The sequence below is a fragment of the Schistocerca gregaria genome, chromosome 9 (assembly GCF_023897955.1).
Source record: "Schistocerca gregaria isolate iqSchGreg1 chromosome 9, iqSchGreg1.2, whole genome shotgun sequence".
NCBI classification, from domain to species: domain Eukaryota; kingdom Metazoa; phylum Arthropoda; class Insecta; order Orthoptera; family Acrididae; genus Schistocerca; species Schistocerca gregaria.
In genome coordinates, this window is record NC_064928.1 from 242,710,944 (window position 1) to 242,734,032 (window position 23,089).

General features: G+C 45.7%; 1 protein-coding gene across 1 annotated transcript in view; it reads left to right on the forward strand.

Annotated features, from left to right (window-relative positions):
• The window catches only part of LOC126291537 (melanopsin-like), a 254,604-nt gene that overhangs the window by 199,988 nt on the left and 31,527 nt on the right, over window positions 1-23,089 (forward strand). The window contains exon 7 of the mRNA XM_049985038.1: window positions 11,928-12,158. Within this exon, the coding sequence (XP_049840995.1) occupies window positions 11,928-12,158 (231 nt within the window). The remainder of the gene's footprint in view (window positions 1-11,927; window positions 12,159-23,089) is intronic.

The following is a 23,089-nucleotide window of genomic DNA, read 5'->3' on the forward strand; positions in this document are numbered from 1 at the left end:
ACACTCCGCTGCAGAGTGAAAATCTCATTCTGGAAATTTCCCTTCGTATCTTTACCAGAAACTGTACGCCTGCGTATGTTTGCTTCTCCTGATTCTTCTTGTCCCCATTCTGAATATAGGATAACGACACAACCGTCTTTCTCGGCACGTTACTCTGTTCACCGGGCTCATGCCAGCCCGTCTTCGTTTTTCGAACACTATCAGGATATAAGATGACCATCAACAAAAGCAAAACGAGGATAATGGAATGTAGTCAAATTAAATCGGGTGATGCTGAAGGAATTAGATTAGGAAATGAGACACTTAAAGTAGTAAAGGAGTTTTGCTATTTAGGAAGTAAAATAACTGATGATGGTCGAAGTAGAGAGGATATAAAATGTAGACTGGCAATGGCAAGGAAAGCGTTTCTGAAGAAGAGAAATTTGTTAACATCGAATATAGATTTAAGTGTCAGGAAGTCATTTCTGAAAATATTTGTTTGGAGTGTAGCCATGTATGGAAGTGAAACATGGACGATAACTAGTTTGGACAAGAAGAGAATAGAAGCTTTCGAAATGTGGTGCTACAGAAGAATACTGAAGATAAGGTGGATAGATCACGTAACTAATGAGGAGGTATTGAATAGGATTGGGGAGAAGAGAAGTTTGTGGCACAACTTGACTAGAAGAAGGGATCGGTTGGTAGGACATGTTTTGAGGCATCAAGGGATCACAAATTTAGCATTGGAGGGCAGTGTGGAGGGTAAAAATCGTAGAGGGAGACCGAGAGATGAGTACACTAAGCAGATTCAGAAGGATGTAGGTTGTAGTAGGTACTGGGAGATGAAGAAGCTTGCACAGGATAGAGTAGCATGGAGAGCTGCATCAAACCAGTCTCAGGACTGAAGACCACAACAACAACAACAACAACAACATCAGTTTCTTTCGTCAAGACAGACGTACTCGTCTTCATTCAATTGTCTTTCCCATATTCTGCAAAATATGCTACAGTAAGTGTGTGAAAATTTAAAAAACAAAGATAGTTTCGCTTAAAAGAATTGAGAGTCAAGTTTGGGCAATTCGAGAGGGTCTGTTTGCCCGATGAACTGTTTATTTTGGAAACGTAATAAATTTGTAACCGAAGGTGATAATAAGTCATATGATTTATCCTTTATTTTGAATTTTTGACCACCTCCATAAAGGCGCGATGGGCCATCTATAGAATGCAAAACTACAGCCTTTCTACGTATCATGGGTTGGAGAGGTCAGTTTTGGTCGGTGTTCCGTGGCGCATGACTCCCGCACATTACAGCCCGGTGGCTGGCGCCCGGTGTCCTCCCACGTGTTTTCCGCCGGCTTCAGGCCAGGCGGACCTGGTGGTGGGCACATGGGCGTGCCCTCGCTGACGTCCTCCTCAGATCGCTGCCGTGCCGCTGTGGCCTCGTGGCGCGGACAGTTGTTCTGCTGGAAGACGCCGTCGCCGTCAGGAAAGGCGTCCAGCAGGGAGGGACGCAGTCCAAAGTGGTCCGCAGTAATATTCCCGTGGTGCACAGCTGTCGCGCCGCCTTCCATTACTCCCACGAGTTCCACGGAAGCGCAGGTGAGTCTCCTCGACAGCGCAGCACTGCAGCCGTGGCGTGGTAGAGGTTTCCAGCAGCTGTCCACTGTATGACTGCGTACAGAGACGCGACCGCCGACCTGGAGTTACGAGGTATGCCGTCTGTCCAGCCTGGTGAAGCGTTTCAACTGATGCGCGGTGCAATATCGAAGATCCCGTTCCGAATGCAGCCGTCACTGGCGATTTGGAACGGTCGACACGGGAACACGCAGGGGTCGTCTGCTGCGGAGCCGCCGGTTCGGCAGTGTGTGCTGAACACTCGTGCCTGCACGAGCACCGCGTTCTGGCGTCTGACGTGCCACGGATCGCGGCCTATCGTGCTTTGTTCAATGACCAATACCTTGGGCAAACTGATGGTGTTGCTAGGGTAGCCTTCTGTTAGCAACTGGTGCTGACCTTTTCACAAAAGACTTCCAGTACGAAGCACCTGAGCTGGGGAATGGGAAACCTAAATTTTTTTGGAGATTCGAAGAAGATAGTTCTACGGTATCACCATTTGGGGGTCACAACGCATCTGCCACTTTTAGATCTCACGTCCCTATGTGAAAGAATTCTCTTTAGAGCTGCAGTTGAAAAAAGGGGACATCCTGTTTCTGGTTCTCATGGTCCACAGAAATGATGATGTGCCTTGGGTCAGCAGGCACTCACCAACCTGTACCCATGATCAAAGAGCTGTCATCTTCCATCCCAACGCTGTGGTGTATTGTGAACACTCGATCCTTGGGCTAGGGCTACCTCAGATCCAGTCAGTTTGGCTGCAGTGTCTAGCCGTCTCCGCCCAGTTTTTATCCAGAATAGCTACCCAGATAACCGGCGGTTGTGGCCGAGCTGTTCTAGGCGCTTAAGTCCGGAACCGCGCTGGTGCTACGGTCACAGGTTCGAATCCTGCCTCGGGCATGGATGTGTGCGATGTCTTTCGATTAGTCCGGTTTAAGTAGTTCTAAGTGTAGGGGACTGATGACCTCAGATGTTAAGTCCCATAGTGCTTAGAGCCATTTTTGAACCAACCTACTCAGATAAGCAGATTCCCAACCTATTTCGACCAGCAAGCAGTAAACGTCAATAGCTGCGGGAAGAAGTGAGTACTTTTCCTGTACTGTGTACGCGGTGTGTCCTTCAATATCGGCAGGCTCTTGGTAAAAGACGAAATGAAGTGTGTCTTCCGTGCTCCGGCGTGATTGCAACCAGTGGTGGATTTCGACGTAGGTGTGAAGAGATCAGGCGTATACAAGATCCCCTGTGAACGTGTAAAATCATACCACATGTCCATTAACTCCTGCTGTCATTTCAAAAAATCATATCTTTGAAACTGTTAGAGAAGAGAGAGAGAGAGAGAGAGAGAGAGAGAGAGAGAGAGAGAGAGAGAGAGAGAGTCGTGGTTTGTTGTAAAACGTTTAGCAGCTTTTAAAGATTTTTCACTTTGCCTTTCGTCGCGGATTCGACTTGGGGCCCATCAGAACGGCGAGAAACCAGCACAGTGTGTCGATTGACATACAGAATCCAAATCTGTGACAACGCTACTGCGGAACTATTGGCGGCAGTATGGCACGGTGCCACGAGCACTTAAAGAGACAGGCGGTGTCATAGAAAGTGCTCAAAGCTGATGTTCCCTCACGTCTCAAGCATGCGTCGACACAGTGCAAGCTGCATTTAGACACAGCCCTCGGAAGTCAATTCGCCGCAATCACACGAATTGGAGGAAGCAAGTTTAACTATGCATGAATTGTTACGTAAGCAGTTGTACAAAATGCAAATGGTCCAAACACTGTAGCCTCTGCGATATGGGCGTGTTCCAGGGGCGCCTCCACACGCGCTGACGATGACTATCTGCAAAGAAGAAGTTACATTCCTTAATACACATGAATAGCCAGAATATTAGGATTTTGGAGTTCCGAAAATCGACACAATACACGTTAATATATCTATGTGCCCTAGTCTACGATGGAATGATTGGACCATTTTTTTTAGCAGGCAAAACGATAGCGGTAAATGTTTACCTGGACGTACTCAAACAGTCCCTGCCAGCACATATCGAAGAGCTCCAGCCGCCCATGAGCTTGGCAGCACTGGAGTCTGAGCTTGCAGAATGTGCTGAACGGCACATTCCTGAGAGGTAACAGTCTCAACCAGTGGCCACAACGCTCTTTCTTCTTGTAAGGTAGCGTCAAAGACAGTGTGTACACAACACCAGAGACATTCCTACCCTTCGTGAACGGATCAATGAAGCAGTCACAACTGTTGATGCTGCAACGCTGATCCTTACATGGCAGAACTCGAATAGCGTCTCCACGTTCTACGAGCGACTTGTGGGCCAACACTGAACTAATGGCGAAACGGAGAAAAGCTTTGAGGCACACTAAACGTTTTACAACAAACTACAGTGCTTCATTTCTAACAGTCTCCAAATTAAAAATTTTCGAAATGATATCGGGACTTTTATGGACACTTTGTACGTCGGCCAAACGTGTGACATTGTTGAAGATAGAAGTATTGAACGTAGATGTGATACTCCGCTGGGTCAGCCAGTGCTGGACACTGCCTTGAACCGAGGCACGTTGTGAACTGTGAACAGGCCAGGGACCTCTCGTCCACCTCTACGCCGCTCGGTCGTCAAAGAAGAATTCGGAACGCGTATGGCTTTCGCGGGTAAGTGGTAGAGCACTTTCCCGCGAAAGGCAAAGGTCCCGAGTTCGAGTCTCGGTCCGGCACACAGTTTTAATGTGCTAGGAAGTTTCATATCGGCGCACACTCCGCTGCAGAATGAAAATCTCATTCTGCTTTCGTTAAATGGTTTGCACGTTGACGCTTGTTGATATCCTAGCATTGTAATCTGCAGCAATTTGCTGAAGGCTTGCACTTCAGCCACTTTGAACTATTCTCTTGAATCGTCGTTGGTCCCGTTTTTGCAGGATCTTTTTCCGGCCGCAGCGATGTCGAAGATTGGATGTTTTACCGGATTCATGATATTCACGATACACTCGTGAAATGGTCGTATGGAAGAATCCTTACTTCATCTCTAACTCGATGATGCTGTGTCCCATCGATCGTGCGCCGACTATAACATCACGTTCAAACTCAATTAAATCCTGATAACCTACAATTGTAGCGGCAGTAACCGATCTAACAACTGTGCCAGACAATTGTTGTCTTACATAGCCGTTGCCCACCGCAACTCCGTATTGTGCCTCGTTACATCTCTCTGTATTTGAATACGCATCCCTATACCACTTTATTTGACGCTTCCGTGTATGGACTTGGTGTAACATTAATTTTGCACATAACTTGCTTGTGTACAGCATATTTAGGTTCCCTTGTCTACATCCACCTGTCCACACCACCACCGCCATAGCTACGAGTTGAATGTCATCAGGTCTGCCATCAGCCTAGCGTCCACGAAAACTGTGGATTCCACACGAATATCCCCGGCTCTCGACTGCTTTTACATCCCACCTCCTTCAGAGTCACTTACTATAACAATAGTTCTATTCCAGACTGTAAGTCACATGCCTGCCAAGTTCGGCTTGGATTGCTACAGACATTGCAGAGTTTGGTGTAAATGGTTCAAATGGCTCTGAGCACTATGGGAGTTAACATCTGCGGTCATGAGTCCCCTAGAACTTAGAACAACTAAACCTAACTAACCTAAGGACATGACACACATCCATGCCCGCCGCAGGATTCGAACCTGCGACCGTAGCAGTCGCGCGGTTCCAGAATGCAGCGCCTTGAACCGCTAGACCACCGCGGCCGGCAGTTTGGTGTACACTTTCCTATACCGATGCCGTGAAACAGGTGTGTCATGGGTGCCTTATAAGCACAGTGTAGTATACTGACTAGTAAGCCACACGCGTGACAACCCTGACTGGAACTTTCGGGCGTGTGACTGCCGACGCCTCCGCTCTAATACGCGTGGTACGGCGGCTGGTGTTAACCACCAGGCTGTTCCCGCGAGGGACGCAGACACACAAGCCAGCATCCCACTTGCTCCCCTCGTGACTTCCAAAAGTTCATCTCACAGAAGACCGCACACAGTCGGAGTTCTCTGTCTACGAAGGGCTGGCTGAAATGGGTGTGGTACGGTGGTCGTCTTCTTTCCAGTATGTAGCACCTAAATCTGTATTATGTGGTGCCATTAATTTACACAGCATTATAACTCTTACAGCAACACTGTTCAAGCTAGAGTGACGAAATACTACACAGTGCGCCACGTCATTGACTGTAAGCCACGAAATTAACTCAGCAATGTATTTTCGGCCTCAGTTGCATATGACAGCACCAGCGTTGACGATTAGCAGTGACTAATCTTATGTATGTAGTTAACAGTACTGGCTAGCTGTGACCCAGCGCAGTCAACTGCCAGCAACTGTTGCCACCACCAAGATCCTAAGTCAGCGACAGCCGGATATCGCCGCCAGACGCTTTGAGCAGGCAGCGCCTAGCAGCACTAACGCTACCGGATTGCGCACAGAGTGACAAGTGCAGAGGCAGTCGCCAAGTCAATTTGACGCCTTAGCTCGCGACCGAGGAGCAATAACGACGCACGACCATCCCCAGCAATAGGGCTGAAGACATTTACGGCTCGTGCTGTGGCTGTTTGTCATAATGTTACAGACTCGCTGTATTGGGGGCACTCAAAAGAAGATCGCCCACCCGTCGCGATGGGACTAGTGAAGGGTTCCGTTCAAAAGTAACCACCACACGCCTTCAGACCCCCCCCCCACTCTTGCACTTTCTTGTTCGACTGAAACCGACGCCCATTCCCGTCTTTCTTCAGATCAAAAGAGAAGTGAAAATCACCTGATGAAAGATTCGGACAGTCCGGGCGATACTGCAGTACTTACCAACCAAATCGCCGAAGCGTAGCGTACGTTCGATTGGCAGTGTGGGAGCAGACGTTATCGTGCAACATGATGATTCCATTCCCGTGCGTTTTAACCTTACGGCGTGCCACAGTTTCTGCAAAGTGTCTTCATAGCGCTGCAGATTAGGCGTGGTTCCACACACGAGGAAGTCGGCGAACAGAGGGCACCGCGGTGGCCGTGCAGCTCTAGGCGCTTCGGATTTCTTTGGCGGCGGAGATAGGCGGATGTTTCCACTGGCGGCTCTGCCATTCGCTTTCAGGCTCTAAATGGTGGTTCCACGTTTCATCCCTGTGACGGTAGGGGACAGAAAGACAGACCCTTCCTCGCGGTACCGCAGCAGGTGGCACACTGGACGCGAGGTAATGTGGCACCCACTGCGCCGTAATTTGGCGACAGTGCAAGATGACGGCGTGCTCGGGGGCAAGGTTAATGCCGACCTAGACACGAATTTCAACCTCCGCGATTCGTCAGTCAGCCAGGATAAGGCCGTCGATTCACCGCATCACATCAGGGTGCCTGCCCGTGGTGCGAATCGTCTTTCAGTGGTGTGCGCCCTTTCAGGAATCTCCTCCAGCAGCCGTGCACACACGTCAGTGATAGCCAGTGTTTCACATACACAGCGGACACACAAAGGTGAATTCCAGGCAGTCCAGCACCTCGGCCACCAGGAAACGAACCACACCTCCCTGCTCTACTCTGCTTGTCTCCGTGTCGACAGCTGCGCCCACACGCTAGACCTGTCCGCTAACAACCGAGGTCGTAAGCCAATATCTGTCAGTCTCTAATTCGATTTTGCCTGTTTCAGTAGCAGCATTTTATATTTTTTATTTTCATCAGTTACATTCATCAATTTTTGAGATATCCAAGGATTCCTACTGGACTTTGTATTTTCGCCTCGCTGACCCTCTACTGTCCTCACAATTCGATTCCTCAAAATGTAACCCTTCTGCTTGAACTGTGTATCTTTTAAGTGTATTGCTCAATGTTGGATGACCACAACAAGCGAACCCTAACATTCCCCGATTTGGAAAAACTATGCCATATGTATATACAATGTTTTGAGCCATGTATCAACTGTAGAAAGAGTACAACATGATAAAACACTTACCGCATGATGATAGGTTAACTCCCAACAAAATTTCTCATCAACATATTTTGTTTGTAGATGACAAGCTACCTGTAATAAATAATAAGTTGTACTGAAAAATAATGCACACCAAGTGTAAAGTTATTAACAAAAACAAAGGAATTATTGTTTGAACTAAATATCCACATAATTTTGTAATTATTTAGTAAAAATGTTCACATTACCGATTAAATAAAACGGAAACGCAGTGATGATAGCACGGTGGTGCTGAAACATGTTTGGCAACTTGAAAAAAAAGGGTGTTTTGCATAACTGGCGGACCTTAGATGCTAGAATTTTAACTGCAAAAACAGTAAACACAAGGAGCTGCAAATCCAAATGATCAACACCAATATATTATTGAGAGTAGTCGACGCTATCCAGAAAGTGAAATATCGTCGGAAAATCGTGAAATGTATCAGTTATTAGAGGCACGGGTTCATTTGAATTGTGTGGTCGTTTCACTTGCGCAGTGTGTACGGCACGCAAATGACTTTAAAAGACGTGGGTAACTGAAATGAGAGAGAATATTTGAATAGCACTTGATGTAGTTGGCATTAGAAAGACAGAGCAAGTGAGTAGTACACGTCTCATCAGTGAACAAGCGAAACGTGACAGACAAAGCTCAAATACTTAATCACCAAATGAATTTTGGATTCGAGTCACGAATAATTTAGGAAGTTAAAATGCTGTGAAGAACGAGTGAATCGATTTCAATACCTTTCGAATTAACTGACTGAGCAGATTCTGCGCTAAGTCACTCAGGTACTGCGGTTGCAAAGCGAGAACAACTCGGCAACTACACGTTCTAAAAATTCATGGAGGTGTCTGTTTGTACTATATCGTGTCTCCCTACCACTTTCGCGCAACGACGCTCTGAGCGTGTTTTTTAGGGAATTAACTAGTTTGAACCTGGGTCCTGTTGCTGGTAAGGAGACGCCAGACCACACATGACATGTAGAATTCAGAAGAGTTCAGTGAGACTAGCGATGATATAACCAAATACTAAATGATCTCAGCGTCAGCTCCACTGCACTCCCTGTAAAAGAATCTGAATACTAACTAAATATAGTAGAAAGGGTTCAAGGCTTTCCTATTTTTAGTTAGCTGGTAAAATAACGTCGAAAAAGCAGTTAAGTTTACCATTGGAAATTTTATTCTACTCACAAAACATCGTTTATAAATTGCACTATTGATAAAAGGAAATGTTTTTTAATACAGGATGGTAAAAACCAACTGCGTTCAACAAAAATGTGAACGAATATTCCCTGAATGGGTTTCCAAGTTCTACAATCGATCGAAGGATGACATATGCCATATCATATCTATAATCTAGGTTTAATTTAAGTTTCACAAAAGAGAAAACTATCAAAATGGTCTACAGTGACCCTCAATTATCTTTAATAACTTATCTAACTTGTCGTAAATTACAGTGGCTGATGTGGCTTCTCAATAACTATATAAAAGAAAAATCATCGCGTTTCAGATCTGTTCTTCAAGTGGCAAATGTGAACACCATGAGTTTTAATTAACGATCGACACTAGTATTACGCAAAAAGGGGGTGTAACAGATGAGACTTCTGCAGTTCTGAGTGAAGCCTTATGCGCTCAAAAATGCGGCATCGCGTGCGTTCATTACCTTGTCGGTGTTTAAGCAGCGTCAGGGCGGCAGCGGCCGGCGCAGCAGCCATCCAGCTCGCCGTCTCGGAACCAACTCTACTCTAACTTCTCCTTACTACAATTTACCGAAGTTGGTTTAAAAAAACTATCTGGCTATGTTTTCATCTGACCAATCAGGGTCTCAATGTTAACCTTAAGCTCCGACTACAAAAATTCTGTCTATCCAGTGAGAAACGTTATACTTTTCGTGGTGGGGCAATGTTTTTTAAAGTTTGCAACGTAACAGAGACGCTAAAAAGTCTCACGCTAAAACCTGCAGCTAGTGTGGTCCTTTTAGCGTTATCGTAAGATCTATACTGTTCTTCTGGAGGGCTCTATCTTTGAACATGGGCTGGGGGGGGGGGGGGGGGGGTGGTCCTTGACGTACCTGAGACGCGAAATAGTCTCACGCTAAAACTTGCGGGTGGTAGTGGCCCTTTTTGTGTTATCGTAAGATCTATACTGTTTTTCTGGAGGGCTCTAGCTTTTAACATGGGCTGGGGGGTGGTCCTTTACTTAACAGAGACGCGAAAAAGTATCACGCTAAAACGTGCCGGTTGTGTGGCCCTACTGGCTAGCTGGCGCCGTAGGTGTCCAGACCTTCCCTTATCTTAGGGCCTTCTAGCTTAACACGGTTCTGCTCTCGGCTTCTGTCCTCGTTTCTCCCCTCGGAACTGCGTCTGCCTAACGGTGGGAAGGTACGACATGCATTTAGGCATTCTTGTGTTAGTCTGTGGTATTCCATTTTGCTCACTCGTTACTCGTATTACTTTGGTTAATTTAATGTCACGATTTATTCGGAACTATGTGACATACTACTGGATTTGCTTATCATGTCAGGGTTTTCATGTAAGGTGTTGGATTTGCCTGACACCTTACAACATGAATTCTGGGTCCCCTCGCTCCGGCCACTGCAAGTTCGCAGTGCGAATCGATAATAAATTAGCCACGAACTACGAGTACGTCAGCAATGGCTGACGAAACAGCGTGGCAGGTCAGCACTGCGTGCGCGCCAGCCCAGTTGAACCCAGCGGCCGGCGGGATTCGGAGCCTTCGGCAGCCGCCACACCGGCGCACGAGAGCTGGCCTGCTCTGGCAGGGGTCGGCTCCAGCATCCCGGAGTGCGGGGCGCGCCTCCCTCCAACGTCGCAGAGTACACCAGCGAAGAAACAGACCACCTTCGCAGTTACGCGAAATAATGGAAATATAGAAAGAAATATTGAAACTGAACACTGAATGCTGCGACTTAGCGGCCCGCTTCTGACCCCTACATCTACGTCCATACTCAGCAAGCCACCTGACGGTGTGTGGCGGAGGGTACCTTGAGTACCTCTATCGGCTCTCCTAGTCCAGTCTCGTATTGTTCGTGGAAAGAAGGATTCTCGGTATGCCTGTGTGGGCTCTCTCTGATTTTATCCTGATGGTCTCTTCGCGAGATATACGTAGAAGGGAGCAATATACTGATTGACTGCTCGGTGAAGCTATGTTCTCGAAACTTCAACAAAAGCCCGTACCGAGCTACTGAGCGTCTCTCCTGCAGAGTCTTCCACTAGAATTTATCTATCATCTCCGTAACGCTTTCGCGATTACTAAATGATCCTCTAACGAAACGCTCTGCTCTCCGTTGGATCTTCGCTATCTCATCTGTCAACCGTATCTGGTACGGATCCCACACTGCTGAGCAGTATTCAAGCAGTGGGCGAACAAGCATACTGTAACCTACTTCCTTTGTTTTCGGATTGCATTCTCTTAGGATTCTTCCAATGAATCTCAGTCTGGCATCTGATTTACCGACGATCAACATTATATGATCATTCCATTTTAAATCACTCCTAATGCGTACTCCCAGATAATTTATGGAATTAACTGCTTCCAGCTGCTGACCTGCTATTTTGTAGCTAAATGATAAGGGATATTTCTTTCTGTGTATTCGCAGCACATTATACTTGTCTAGATTGAGATTCAGTTGCCATTCCCTGCACCATGCGTCAATTCGCTGCAGATCCTCCCGCATTTCATTACAATTTTCCATTGTTACAACATCTCGATATACCACAGCATCATCTGCAAAAAGCCTCCGTGAACTTCCGATGTCATCCACAAGGTCATTTATGTATATTGTGAATAGCAACGGTCCTACGACACTCCCCTGCGGCACACCTGAAATTACTCTTACTTCGGAAGACTTCTCTCCATTGAGAATGACATGCTGCGTTCAGTTACCTAGGAACTCTTCAATCCAATCACACAATTGGTCTGATATTCCATATGATCATACTTCCTTCATTCAACGACTGTGGGGAACTGTATGAAACGCCTTCCGGAAGTCAAGAAACACGGCATCTACCTGGGTACCCGTGTCTATGGCCCTCTGAGTCTCGTGGAGGAATAGCGCGAGCTGGGTTTCACTCGATCGTCTTTTTCGAAATTCATGCTGATTCCTACAGAGCAGTTTTGTAGTCTCCAGAAAATAGCTGCGTGCACCTGCGATGCGGCCCAGCGCCGCGCCGCGCCCCTGCCACAGCGGTGACACAGTGAGCACCACCTGTCGTGCGGTCTGTCCACTATGGCGGGTCCTTCGCCCACCACATCCAGGTGTGTTCCAGAGTTCCGCAGCCCGCCCCGTCGTGCCGGCAGCGCCCGCACCCCCGCCCCGGTGACAGCCGCCCCGCCCGCTGTTGCAGAACACCCTGCGGTCGGGCCGGGCGACGCGAGCCGAGTCCCGCGTGGCGCTGATGGTGGCCGTCATGATCGCCGCCTTCCTGCTCGCCTGGACGCCCTACTCGGCGCTGGCGCTGCTCATCGCCTTCGGCGACCACCGGCTCGTGAGCCCCGGGCTGGCCGTGGTGCCGGCGCTCGTCGCCAAGTCCTCCATCTGCTACAACCCGCTCATCTACGTCGGCCTCAACACGCAGGTACGTCGCCCCTCTCCGTGTCGCCCCCCGGGCTCCCGTGGGGGCGCGCCGGGTCCACACAGTCTCCGCGCTGTGCGCCGTGCGGGACAAATAAACTGACTTATTACACCAGCTTACAACACCGGGCACAAAGATAATGTGATTAGTGAAAAAACTCAATTAAGGGAAAATAGAGCAGTGACTTCACGAATTATTTGATTACAGGAAATATTTTAATGCAGGGGAACATGATTTGCAAACAAATATTATGCACAAGACTAATGCTATAAAACAAAAGTTAATGGCATGCATAAATCTACTTCAAGTTCATGGCTTGGAAAATTTGTCGCAACTCGAGACAGTCACTTCTGGACCAGGCATGACTACCCTTGTTCCAGTCACAGAAAAATTTCATCACGAGTTCTAAAAGAGATTTGAAGACGTTGCACGTTTAAGACTGATTTCGATTTATTTGTCAGACCGTTCTGCCTTGTGGCTACTGATATACCTCCCCATTACCTCCGACTTGAATCGATTGACGTACAGTATAGCACCTGGCCCAATGACCTGTTTGTCCAATCCAGTTATTGGTAACTGGAGTACTAGGATCTTGTAAATCATACTTTTTGCGTTCTTCTGGACGTAATTCCATAGGAAATTTTATTCCCTAACATTCATTTCTGTGCATCTAAATGAGAAGGGAAATACCAACTTTCATAGATTTACCTTTAAAATACTTTAGTGGTTCTTTAATAATGATTTATTTTCAAAAAAGCTTTCATCCCCTAATACGCGTTACATTACCAAAAATGCTGAAACACGTATTTCTTTATTTCTGACCAAGAAAACAAATACTAATTTTCGTAGGTCTGGTTTCAGAATTGCCTCAACAACGATATATTCTCAGAAAATTTCAACCCTTTACGGAGGGTATTTCGAAAAATCCCTTCTTAATCGACGCCTGCAATACGAGATCAACATCCTCTCCAAATTTCAAGTTTCTGTTCCTTTTCTGTTTGGGCTGGATGATGATGGGTGAGTCAGTGAGTGAATGAGAGAGTCAGTCAGTCAGTCAGGACATTGTCCTTTATACAGAATGAGTCACTAACTACTGCCAACTAGAACAACTCCGAAAGTATGATAGTAGCTGAAAAGTTTGTGGGACAAATATTGCATGGGACAACGGGGGCCGTAACATGAAGTTGGTTTTTTGTTGCTGAGTGGAGTCGCTTCAGAGATACAAAGGGTAACTTCGATTTTTTTTTAATGGGATGCTGTAGTTTCGCGCTTATTTTCTGATAGCGGCTATCGACACGAATCCAATGATTCCAATGATGTGTAATAGTAAGGTCTTTGAAGGTCAGCGAAGGTCAAAAAGATGCATTCAACGTCCATTTCCAGAAGGTGTTCGAAGTGGGGACCATTGGTATCAGTGCAGTGCTGCAGTCTTCTTATCATGGATTGAGTGGTAGTCCCTAACACGTCGGCACTTATTGAAGCACCTGCTCTGACAATTCTCTCTCGTATGTCGTGCAAATAGTAAATATTCGTCGAATTTGGCGTATCCATCTAACGTGCCATTGACTTGTAAACACCATTGACAGTTTCGCATTACAACTCTAATAGGAACGAAAAAGACTAGTGTCGTCGACTCAAGTGAATGTGAATGATGCATTCCTTCGAAGAACAAGTCGATATGGTTCTCATTTACGGAGAATGCTAACGAAATTCAGTGAAGAGCTGGAGAGCGACTTACACACTGAAAGATATCCTCAACGTACTCATCCTACACGTGGTACATTCAAATATGTGAATGATAAATTGAGAACAACTGCATCTTTAACGCATCGGAAACATATCAGGCAGAGGAAACTTACTAGCGAGGAAACGGAAATTGGTGCTCTTGCCATTGTGGTTCGAGATCTTTCTGCTAGTTCGTGCCAAGTCGCAAGGAAACCTGCCATAGCCAGAGTACTGTTGCTCATGTTCCGCATCGCCATGAATATCATCCTTACCATACCAGTCTCCACCATGAATTAACTGTGCGGACGCCATGCATCGCACTGAATTCTGCCGATGGGCTCAACTTCAGATACAGAGGGATGACACATTGATTTGATTTTGTTTACTGATGAGTCTACATTCACGAACCATGGAAATGTTAATTTGCGTAACATGCATTATTGGGCAATTGAAAATCCATGTTGACTGCGGCAAGTTGCACATCAAAAACCGTGGTCGGTGAATGTATGGTGTGGTATCCTGGAGGGCAGAATTATAGGCCCCTATTTCATCAAAGGAAATCTGAATGGGAGTAAGTACACCTAGGAACAAGGAACAGAATGTGGTGTCAACACGATGGGTGTCTGGCACATTTTTCGCTGATGGCTAGAAATGAGTTGCAGAGACGCGGAGGAGATGTATCGTGGCCGTCTCCTTCGCCAGAGTCGACGCCTCTGGATTTTTTCTTGTGGGGTAGGAAAAGAAACATTGTTTATAAAGACGTTCCAACTACACCTGAAGATATGCGAGATAGAATTGTCAGAGTATGTGCTTCGATATAAGTGCCGACGTGTTAGGGAATACCACTCAATCCGTGATAAGAAGACTGCAGCAGTGCACTGATACCAATGGTCCCCACTTCGAACACCTTCTGTGAATAGACGTTCATGCCACTTTTGTGACATTCGAACACCTTACTGTCACATATCATTGGATTCATCATGATAGCCGCTATCAGAAAATAAGTGCCAAACTATAGCATACCATTAAAAAAAAAGTTGACCTTAATACGTCAGACGAGCGCGCGCGCGCGCGCGCGCGCGCGTGTGTGTGTGTGTGTGTGTGTGTGTGTGTGTGTGTGTGTGTGTGTGTTTTTATCCCATACCGTATAGGTCTGGACTGTGCTGAAAAATTCCGGCAAAAGCCGAAAACAACCAAGTGCCTTAGGCGGGTTATGACGAATACTACATTCAGCTACAGCAAATATATTTCCCAGATACTCGTAATTCGGTTTTAATATGACGCTGATGCTGTTTCGGTTGAAAGAGAACTTGGGGTTACAACACATTGCCTGAACTGTCGAACTTGCTTTGTAATTGTTGCTTACCTCGTGACATGCTGCTCGCAGCACATAATCTAGTACTGCAGGACAGTAAGCAACCAACCCACGATTATTTAAATACTCCAACTCTCACCTATAAAAGAACTTCAAACGTCTGATTGCAAGTGCGTAAGTGTATTAAATGTTTAACGTTAAGCATGTAAAACCTTTGTTGAAGACGCAAAGTCCAATTATGTTTGTTGTGTTGATAGCAGACTATACACCCATGAAAATGTCAAAACCAAATCTGGTAATTTGCGCACCTTGAACTGCACAGCTTCAAGACAGGCACACTAACTCCTACACCTGCCTTATTGTGCTACGCTTTAGGTTATTACCAAACAGTTGATTACACATCGATGTGCAGAACTTCAGGAAGATAGTACCTTCCAACAATGTGTTAGTGCTAAGAAGCATAGCTCGATGAAATTTGGACCATACACAAAAAGAACTGCTACTGTGCAGTACGAAAGTTAAGTTCATGAAATACTTATTGAGACAAACATGGATGACACTTTCAATCAAAGATAGTAATTACACTGAAATCATCACAATTGGGATAATGCTCAGTTGTAAGTGGGTACATTGAATGCACTTGGCACATTTTTAATGCATAAACTTTTTAATGAATTAATAAAATTAATTACATTATAAATCTATATATTATCAAGCTTCGACTTTTTTATCTGATACAAATGATTATACAATACAACACAATTAATTTAATTAATTCATAAAAAGGCTTTGCATTAAAAACGTGTCAGGTGCACACAGTGCACAGATTAACTGAGGATGAAGTGAAAGGAAAGACACAGTTAGAGTGCAGCCAAATAACAAGATATGTTAATAAAAAGTATAATAAACAAAACCATTAAGAAAGAACTCTCATTTCAGTATGATAATTGTTCTATAGAATTATGATACAGGCTTTAAAATTTCTTAATAAATTTTATGCTATATGAATGAAAGCCTCACTGAAGCAGCTCAACAATGCTAGAAATCATTTTTTTTTTAAAAAAAAGGTTTTTGCGCTCGCTACAAGTAAGTTTTTTTCTATAACATTGCTGGTTGTGAATATTTGAATGCTAGACATGGAGACAAAATATCGTTGTTACTAAATAATGAATTTAAAATTATTTTGCTAGACAGATATTCGAAATTAATTAGTTGTTGTAACTCTAGTCTTGCTCAAGAAGGGGATATTAAATTGAGATGTAAAGGAGTCAATAAACTTAAAAATAATGGTAAGATATCTTGTTCTGATTTGTATCACTGCAATCTAGTGTTGGATGATCATCCAACAGAGAATTAAATATAAAATATTAAAATCGTTTTATCTAAAAATGTATTGTGGGATGGCCATCCCCCACTGAATTTGTACATCAAAATGAATTTTTAAAGTAATTTTTAGTGTGGTCAAAACGCCTATATTTTTAATTAAAATTTTATTTTGTTCTCTAAAGATTTTAATTACTGTGTTCAAAATTGGGTTGGATTTTTATACGTAATAGTAATTGGTTACATTGAGCACACTTGGTGTGTTTGTAATACATAACCTTTTTGTGAATTAATTAAGTTAATTATGCTATATCAACCTTTTTATAATATTATATATAATATTGAGTAATGTAATTAATTTAATTTATCTAGTTAATTTGTTAAAAATCTTACACATAAAACATGTGAATGTTCTCAACATACCCACTCACTAAAAGCGGTAATAGGGGAGTGAGGGTATGTGATCGGCTCGGGCAGAAAAGCGTGTTTCTGGACGTCTGGGGAATGGGCACGCCGGTGCATTAGCCGCATGTCATCTCATTCGAAGAGCCCCTCCATGTGTGGTGTTGGATGTGGTCACACATTGTGGCATCCGCAAAATGAATTCAGGGCCGAATACACCCCTCAAAAGACGCATATGGGGAAGGAGTACTGTGTCACGATGCTGCTAACTGATGAGTACTTCGTGTTAAAAGAGTTGGTGGTCCATTTGGTACGATGTTATGCTTTGAGGAGTGTAAGCTTTCTACAAAAAAGTTACTGTGTGTGAGAAAACTGAATGTACCTGATTTCAAAAACTTTCTCCTCATGTAATGTGTACTTTAGATATTTAATTTAGTTGATGAGCGAAACTGCCTGTTGTTTGGATCTGTATTACACATGTGAATACTGTAGTGAAACAAAACTTTAAACTTCACGATGTGTAGAATCTGAAATAAAGAAAATTAATCTACTTAAATGACAAATGAAACTAATTGTGTCTTCAAATGAAAAAATGTAACTAAAACACAGTACCAAAGTACGTTGTAAACGCTGAGTGATACAAAGTCCAATGTCTGACTTGAATCATCTACAAAAACAAATTACTGCTCTACTCGGAAGAAAATAACTGTCTGCAATTACCAACACTTCACTTAAAGTTAATCTGTTTGCTATCACGAAATTTGACAATCCCGACTGCACGCTGTTTTCAAAAATGCAAAATGCCCCGAAATAGAAGTGACTCACCTCTTGCTCAGCACGTTATTTTTGTGTCTGGGGTAGTGACGTTCTCAAAAGCAAATACAAATCAGCAGGCGCAGCAGCTAAAGGAAAATAAAAGGAAAAAATGGTACTTTCTTTCTTTCCGTTTATCAGAAACAGTCTTTGAATACGTGTGGCGTAACGTGCAAAGCACACACGACAAAATATTTGAAACTTTACTATGACTAATCGAGATGGGTTTTACTTTAAAGAAAATCGTTCTTGAGAAATCACACTCTGATTACTGACAATACGACTGGATCACACAAGAAGACTTTAACGGTTCCAAAATCTACTCATTACATAACAATTATTCCAACTAACTGAGTTATCTGCGGTGTAAAACAAAGAGGTCAAATTAACACTAATTGCGAAAGTTTTAGTTCTCTGATGGACTAATAGTTCTGACAAATAAACGTTTCATTCTTGCGCATGCACTGGTTACCTGGAAAAAATCCTATAAATTTTTTCTCCATCGAAACTAAACAATTATGTATGTTTATGAACAATTTTTCATCTCTGGATTAAAGTATTCCAGATAATTTCTTTCAGACTCACATATACCAAATCTCTTTCTCAAAAAAACTCATGCAGTGCGCTCATTTGTCTTTGACCTAGTACAGTAAAAGTGGATTATATACTGTAGGAGGAAAGATGTGGGAGGTATGATGTCGCATGAGCGTACATACTGGACCTGCAGATCCTGGAGCGTGGTGCAGCCACCAGTGAGCGTCAGTGTCAGTCTGTACTCCTTCCGTATGTGCGACTTTTCAGGGCTGGGTTTGGGTATGCCTTCATTTTTGTGTATGACTGTGTGCGATTACTTTGTCCAGGGGACCGTCATCAATCATGGGAACTTCAGTGTAATCATTTTCTTTGAACGAAAGTGTCATTCCTGTTCTTCTCATTGGGTATTTGTTTCAGTTACCATGTTTACTATACCACGACTACTCTACTTACGTATGGTCCAAGTTTTATCGAGGTATTTCCTTGGTAGCGACACATCGTGGAAAGTTACCTTCGTACCTAAGTTTTCCACGCCAGTATTTCTCGTTATGGGTAGACTACTACAGCGATTTAAATTTTTAGATTTGGTCAATAACTGTATGAAGAGCTGGTAATAAAGTTTTTGCGGCTTCTTCAAGCCACCAACCATCCAGCCGCGGTGTTCCTCCTGCCGGTCACCTAGGCGTGACGAAGTGACCCTTACACGTCTTTGCATAGGGCACTGTCCCCTTATGCATGCCTTCTTACTACGGGAGAGGAACCCCCGCTGTGTGCTGCCTGTGGAGTACGAATCACTGTACGCCACATTTTAGTTAAGTGTGATTCATAACATTCTGTTAGGGCGGAAGTTAATATTAGTGGGGATCTGCCCTCGATTTTAGCCGATGACGAGGGGAGTGTCAAGAAAGTTCTAAGGTACCGTGATGTTTCTGGGCTTCAGCCTAAAATTTTAGATTGGAACTTTTAGTGTGTTTCCGAGTGACTGACCACTCCTTTTTGTACTTGTAATAGGCCAGTTCCAAACATGTGCTGTGTGTTTCATTTTAACCTCTTCCCCTACGTTCTCTTGTAGTTCTCCTCTTTACATGCTGCTTTCCACTTTGCTACTGTTGACGTGCACACTGCCTATGTAGAGTGTCACCTCTAATTTTACTCTTATTTTTGCACTTGCTGCAGTTTAGTGACACTCGCCCGTTATTGATTCCGTTCGGGCCCTAAAGACTACACTGTTGAGCGCCCATAACACCATATCCAACCATCACGCCGCCCGACGGACTGCCTGCGCTTGGGTGCTGCTGGCGGTATTTAGACGTTTATTACTGTGGACGTCGCTAGATGGCTGGACACCGACTCATCTGGGTATAGCCCTGCCTCTGACTAAATGTCAGTAACTCCTTAAGATGATATACACTGGCGAAAAAAGTCCCAACACCAAAAAAGTAATTAATGTAGAGTAATGAAATTTCGGGAATACATTTATGTAGGTGACTTATGTCAGTGATTAACATTCCACGATCACAGGTTAATGTCATCGAGAGATGTGAAACGCTGGTACAGTAATAACCGGTGCAACCCTGAGAATGTTAAATGCAACCGTGCAAACGTGCATGCATCATGCTGCACATGTGGAGGATGTCAATTTGTGGGATGGAGTTCCACTCGTGCTGCACTTTTTCGGTCAATACAGACACGGTTAATGCGGATTGTGAATGACGCTAGAGTTGCTGTCTGGTGATGTTCCATATGTGACCGAATGCAGACATGTCTGGTGATCGAGCAACCGAGGCGACATGTTGACACTTTGTAGAGTATGCTGGGTTACAAGAGTGGTGTGTGGGCGGGCGTTAACCTGTTGGGGAAACACTCCCGTAACTGCAGCACAACAGCTAAGACCCCCCTGCGGGCCCTGGGGTAAGAATAGGCCCGCGGTGTTCCTGCCTGTCGTAAGAGGCGACTGAAAGGAGTCTGAACTGTTTCGGCCTTTAATGAGATGGTCCCCATTAGGGTTAGACCTCCATTCTTCCAAATTCACCAGAAGTACGAGCCTTTTGGGGAAGGACGCCTTACGCGGTGCACCAGTCCTCTGTGTCCTTAGACCTTGGCACTCTTCATCGTCTTGGCGTCATAACTGCAGCCTCCATCCCTCATTTAGGACATACACACCTGATGGGTTGCGTAAGTTACACCCTTAGTTCGTCACCATCTGCACCCACGATAACTATGGACTACTCGTGGCACCCAAAATCCAGCACGCTAGCCGGCCCGTTGTGGTGGGGTCGTCATGTACCCTCTAGGTTGCAGCCCCCTGAAAAACAGGGCCACAGCAACGGCCATCCTGCCAGGTGGCCTTTGCTGCGGCTCGGTGGTGCCCGTGGGGAGGGCCCCTCGTCGGAGTGGGTGGCACCGGGGAGGATGCCCCGCAATGAAGGGGTTGAAATCTCAATCTGGTGGTCGCCCGACCGCCAATGTCTCTAAGCGCGGTAAGGTGGAATTTAACGCTGTGGCATATAACCCCAAATCGTTCCCTTCCCTAACCACACCATGGGAGAAACGTAGGGCTGCGGACAGACAGGAGCTGTATTCAGTGCGATACCTTGTGTGCAGCAGAACTGATGGGGATTCGTTTTTGGGGACTAAGACTCTTTTATTTCTGCATAATCTCGAAGATAAGTTTGGGGAAGTGGCGTCTCTTTCCAAAATGAGGAGCAGGGCCATTCTGATACAAGCAGCTTCATCTGCACAGTCACGGGCATTACTCGCCTGTGAGAAGCTCGGTGACATCCCCATTAATGTCACTCCCCATAAGTCTTTAAATTTGGCCTAGAGGATTATCTTTCATAAAGATCTTCTGCTACAGTCTGATGACGAGCTACAGAAGAACCTGGCACGACGAGATGAACACTTTGTCCGTCGTGTCTTTAGGGGGCCCAAGGATAATAGGGTCGCTACCAGTGCCTTCATACTGGCCTTTGAGGACGACTGCTTGCCTGAGAAAGTCAAGGTCATGATCTACCGGTGCGATGTCAAGCCCTATGTCCCGCCGCCTATGCGATGCTTCCAGTACTGGAAATTCGGACACATATCCTCCAGGTGCACTGCCAGCCTCACGTGTCGTGATTGTGGACGACCTTCACATCCCAATGCTCCATGTGCTCTGCCTCCCACCCGCGTTAACTGTGGGGAGCATCATTCTCCCTGCTCGCCAGTCCACCAATGACAGCGGAAGATACAAGAAATTAAGACCTTGGACTTACAAAGAGGCAAAGAAGAAGCTAGAATGACTCAACCCCACACCTATGTTGAGGAGTTATGCTACAGTCACACTGCCGCCACCAGTTCCTGCAATCAAGTCACACCTGCCCCACCGCTGCTAAGGCCCACTCTCTCTTCCACTACTCCGAAAACAACCTCTCAGCCGGAGAAGCAACAGCCCTCTCCAGCTACTCAGCTGGAGATGCAACAGCCTCCTCCGGCCTCACTCATTCGGAAGGGGTCCCTTGGGGGAGTCCCTTCCAAGGACTCTACCAGTGTCTCACAAGACACTAACCAGTGGCTGAAGAAGCCACCAGCTGCTAGTCGAAGGGCTTCACGCTCTTCCTCTGTTCCTGACATCAGGAAAGCCCTCCCACCATGCACACCCTCCTCCCAAAGACAAGAGAGAGAAGAGGAAGCTGTCTAAAAAGAATAAGGACGCAGTGGTTCCCTCGCCACCCTTCCTCAGCCTCTGAGGATGAGGTCGAGCTCTTTGCGTCCCCTGATGACCTGGATCACGCCGTCTCCTCAGATACAATGGAAGTTGCGACGTCAGTCGCTCATTTGGTGGCAGCATGTGACTCTGAGAAGTAATTTGCCTTTTCAGTGCCTTCTTGCCTCTACAGGACACGTTTTGTACCATCCTCTAGTGGAACTGTGGCGGTTATTTTACCAATCTACCTGAGCTACGCCACCTTCTAAGCATGACACCTGCATTCTGCATTGCCCTACAGGAAACCTGGTTCCCGGCAATGCAGACCCCTGTCGTTCATGGATACAGGGGCTATTACTGTAACCGTAGCACCTACCATAGTGTGTCAGGTGGAGCCTGCGTGTATGTCCTTACCTCTGTATATAGTGCTCCTGTTCCCCTTCAAACATCATTGGAATCTGTGGCTGTCCGCGTAAGGACTACCCAGGACATAACCGTCTGCAGTGTTTATCTCCCTCTGGGTGATACAGTCCCCCTGACCGAATTGGCTGCACTTGTCGCTCAATTCCCCACGCCTTTTCTTCTCCTGGGGGATTTAAACGCCCACAATCCCCTGTGGGGAGGAACGAAGATTACTGGCCGAGGCAGAGATGTCGAGAATCTCATCTCCCAACTCGACCTCTACCTTTAAAACACTGGCACCACCACACATTTCAGTGTGGCGCATGGCACGTTCTCGGCCATAGATCTGTCGTTGTGCACCCCACTAGAGAGTCCATGACGACTTGTGTGGTAGTGACCATTTTCCCATCTTCCTTTCACTACCCCAGTGTCGCTCCACTGAACGCTTGCCCAGATGGGTATTTAGCAATGCCAACTGGGAAGTGTTCTCTTCTGCTGCCACTGTTGACTCTGTCCCCCACGGTACGATCGATGTGGCGGTTGAGACACTGACTGCAGCGATTGATTCCCCTGCAGAACGTACCATGCTTCCTTTGTTAGGGTGCCCCCAGCGAAAGTCAGTGCCTTGTGGTCGCCGGAGGTAGCTAAAGCCATTAAAGAACGTCGGCAGGCTCTTCATCGACATTAGCGGCATCCGTCTTTGGAGAACATTTTCTTCAAACGTCTCCGTGCTCA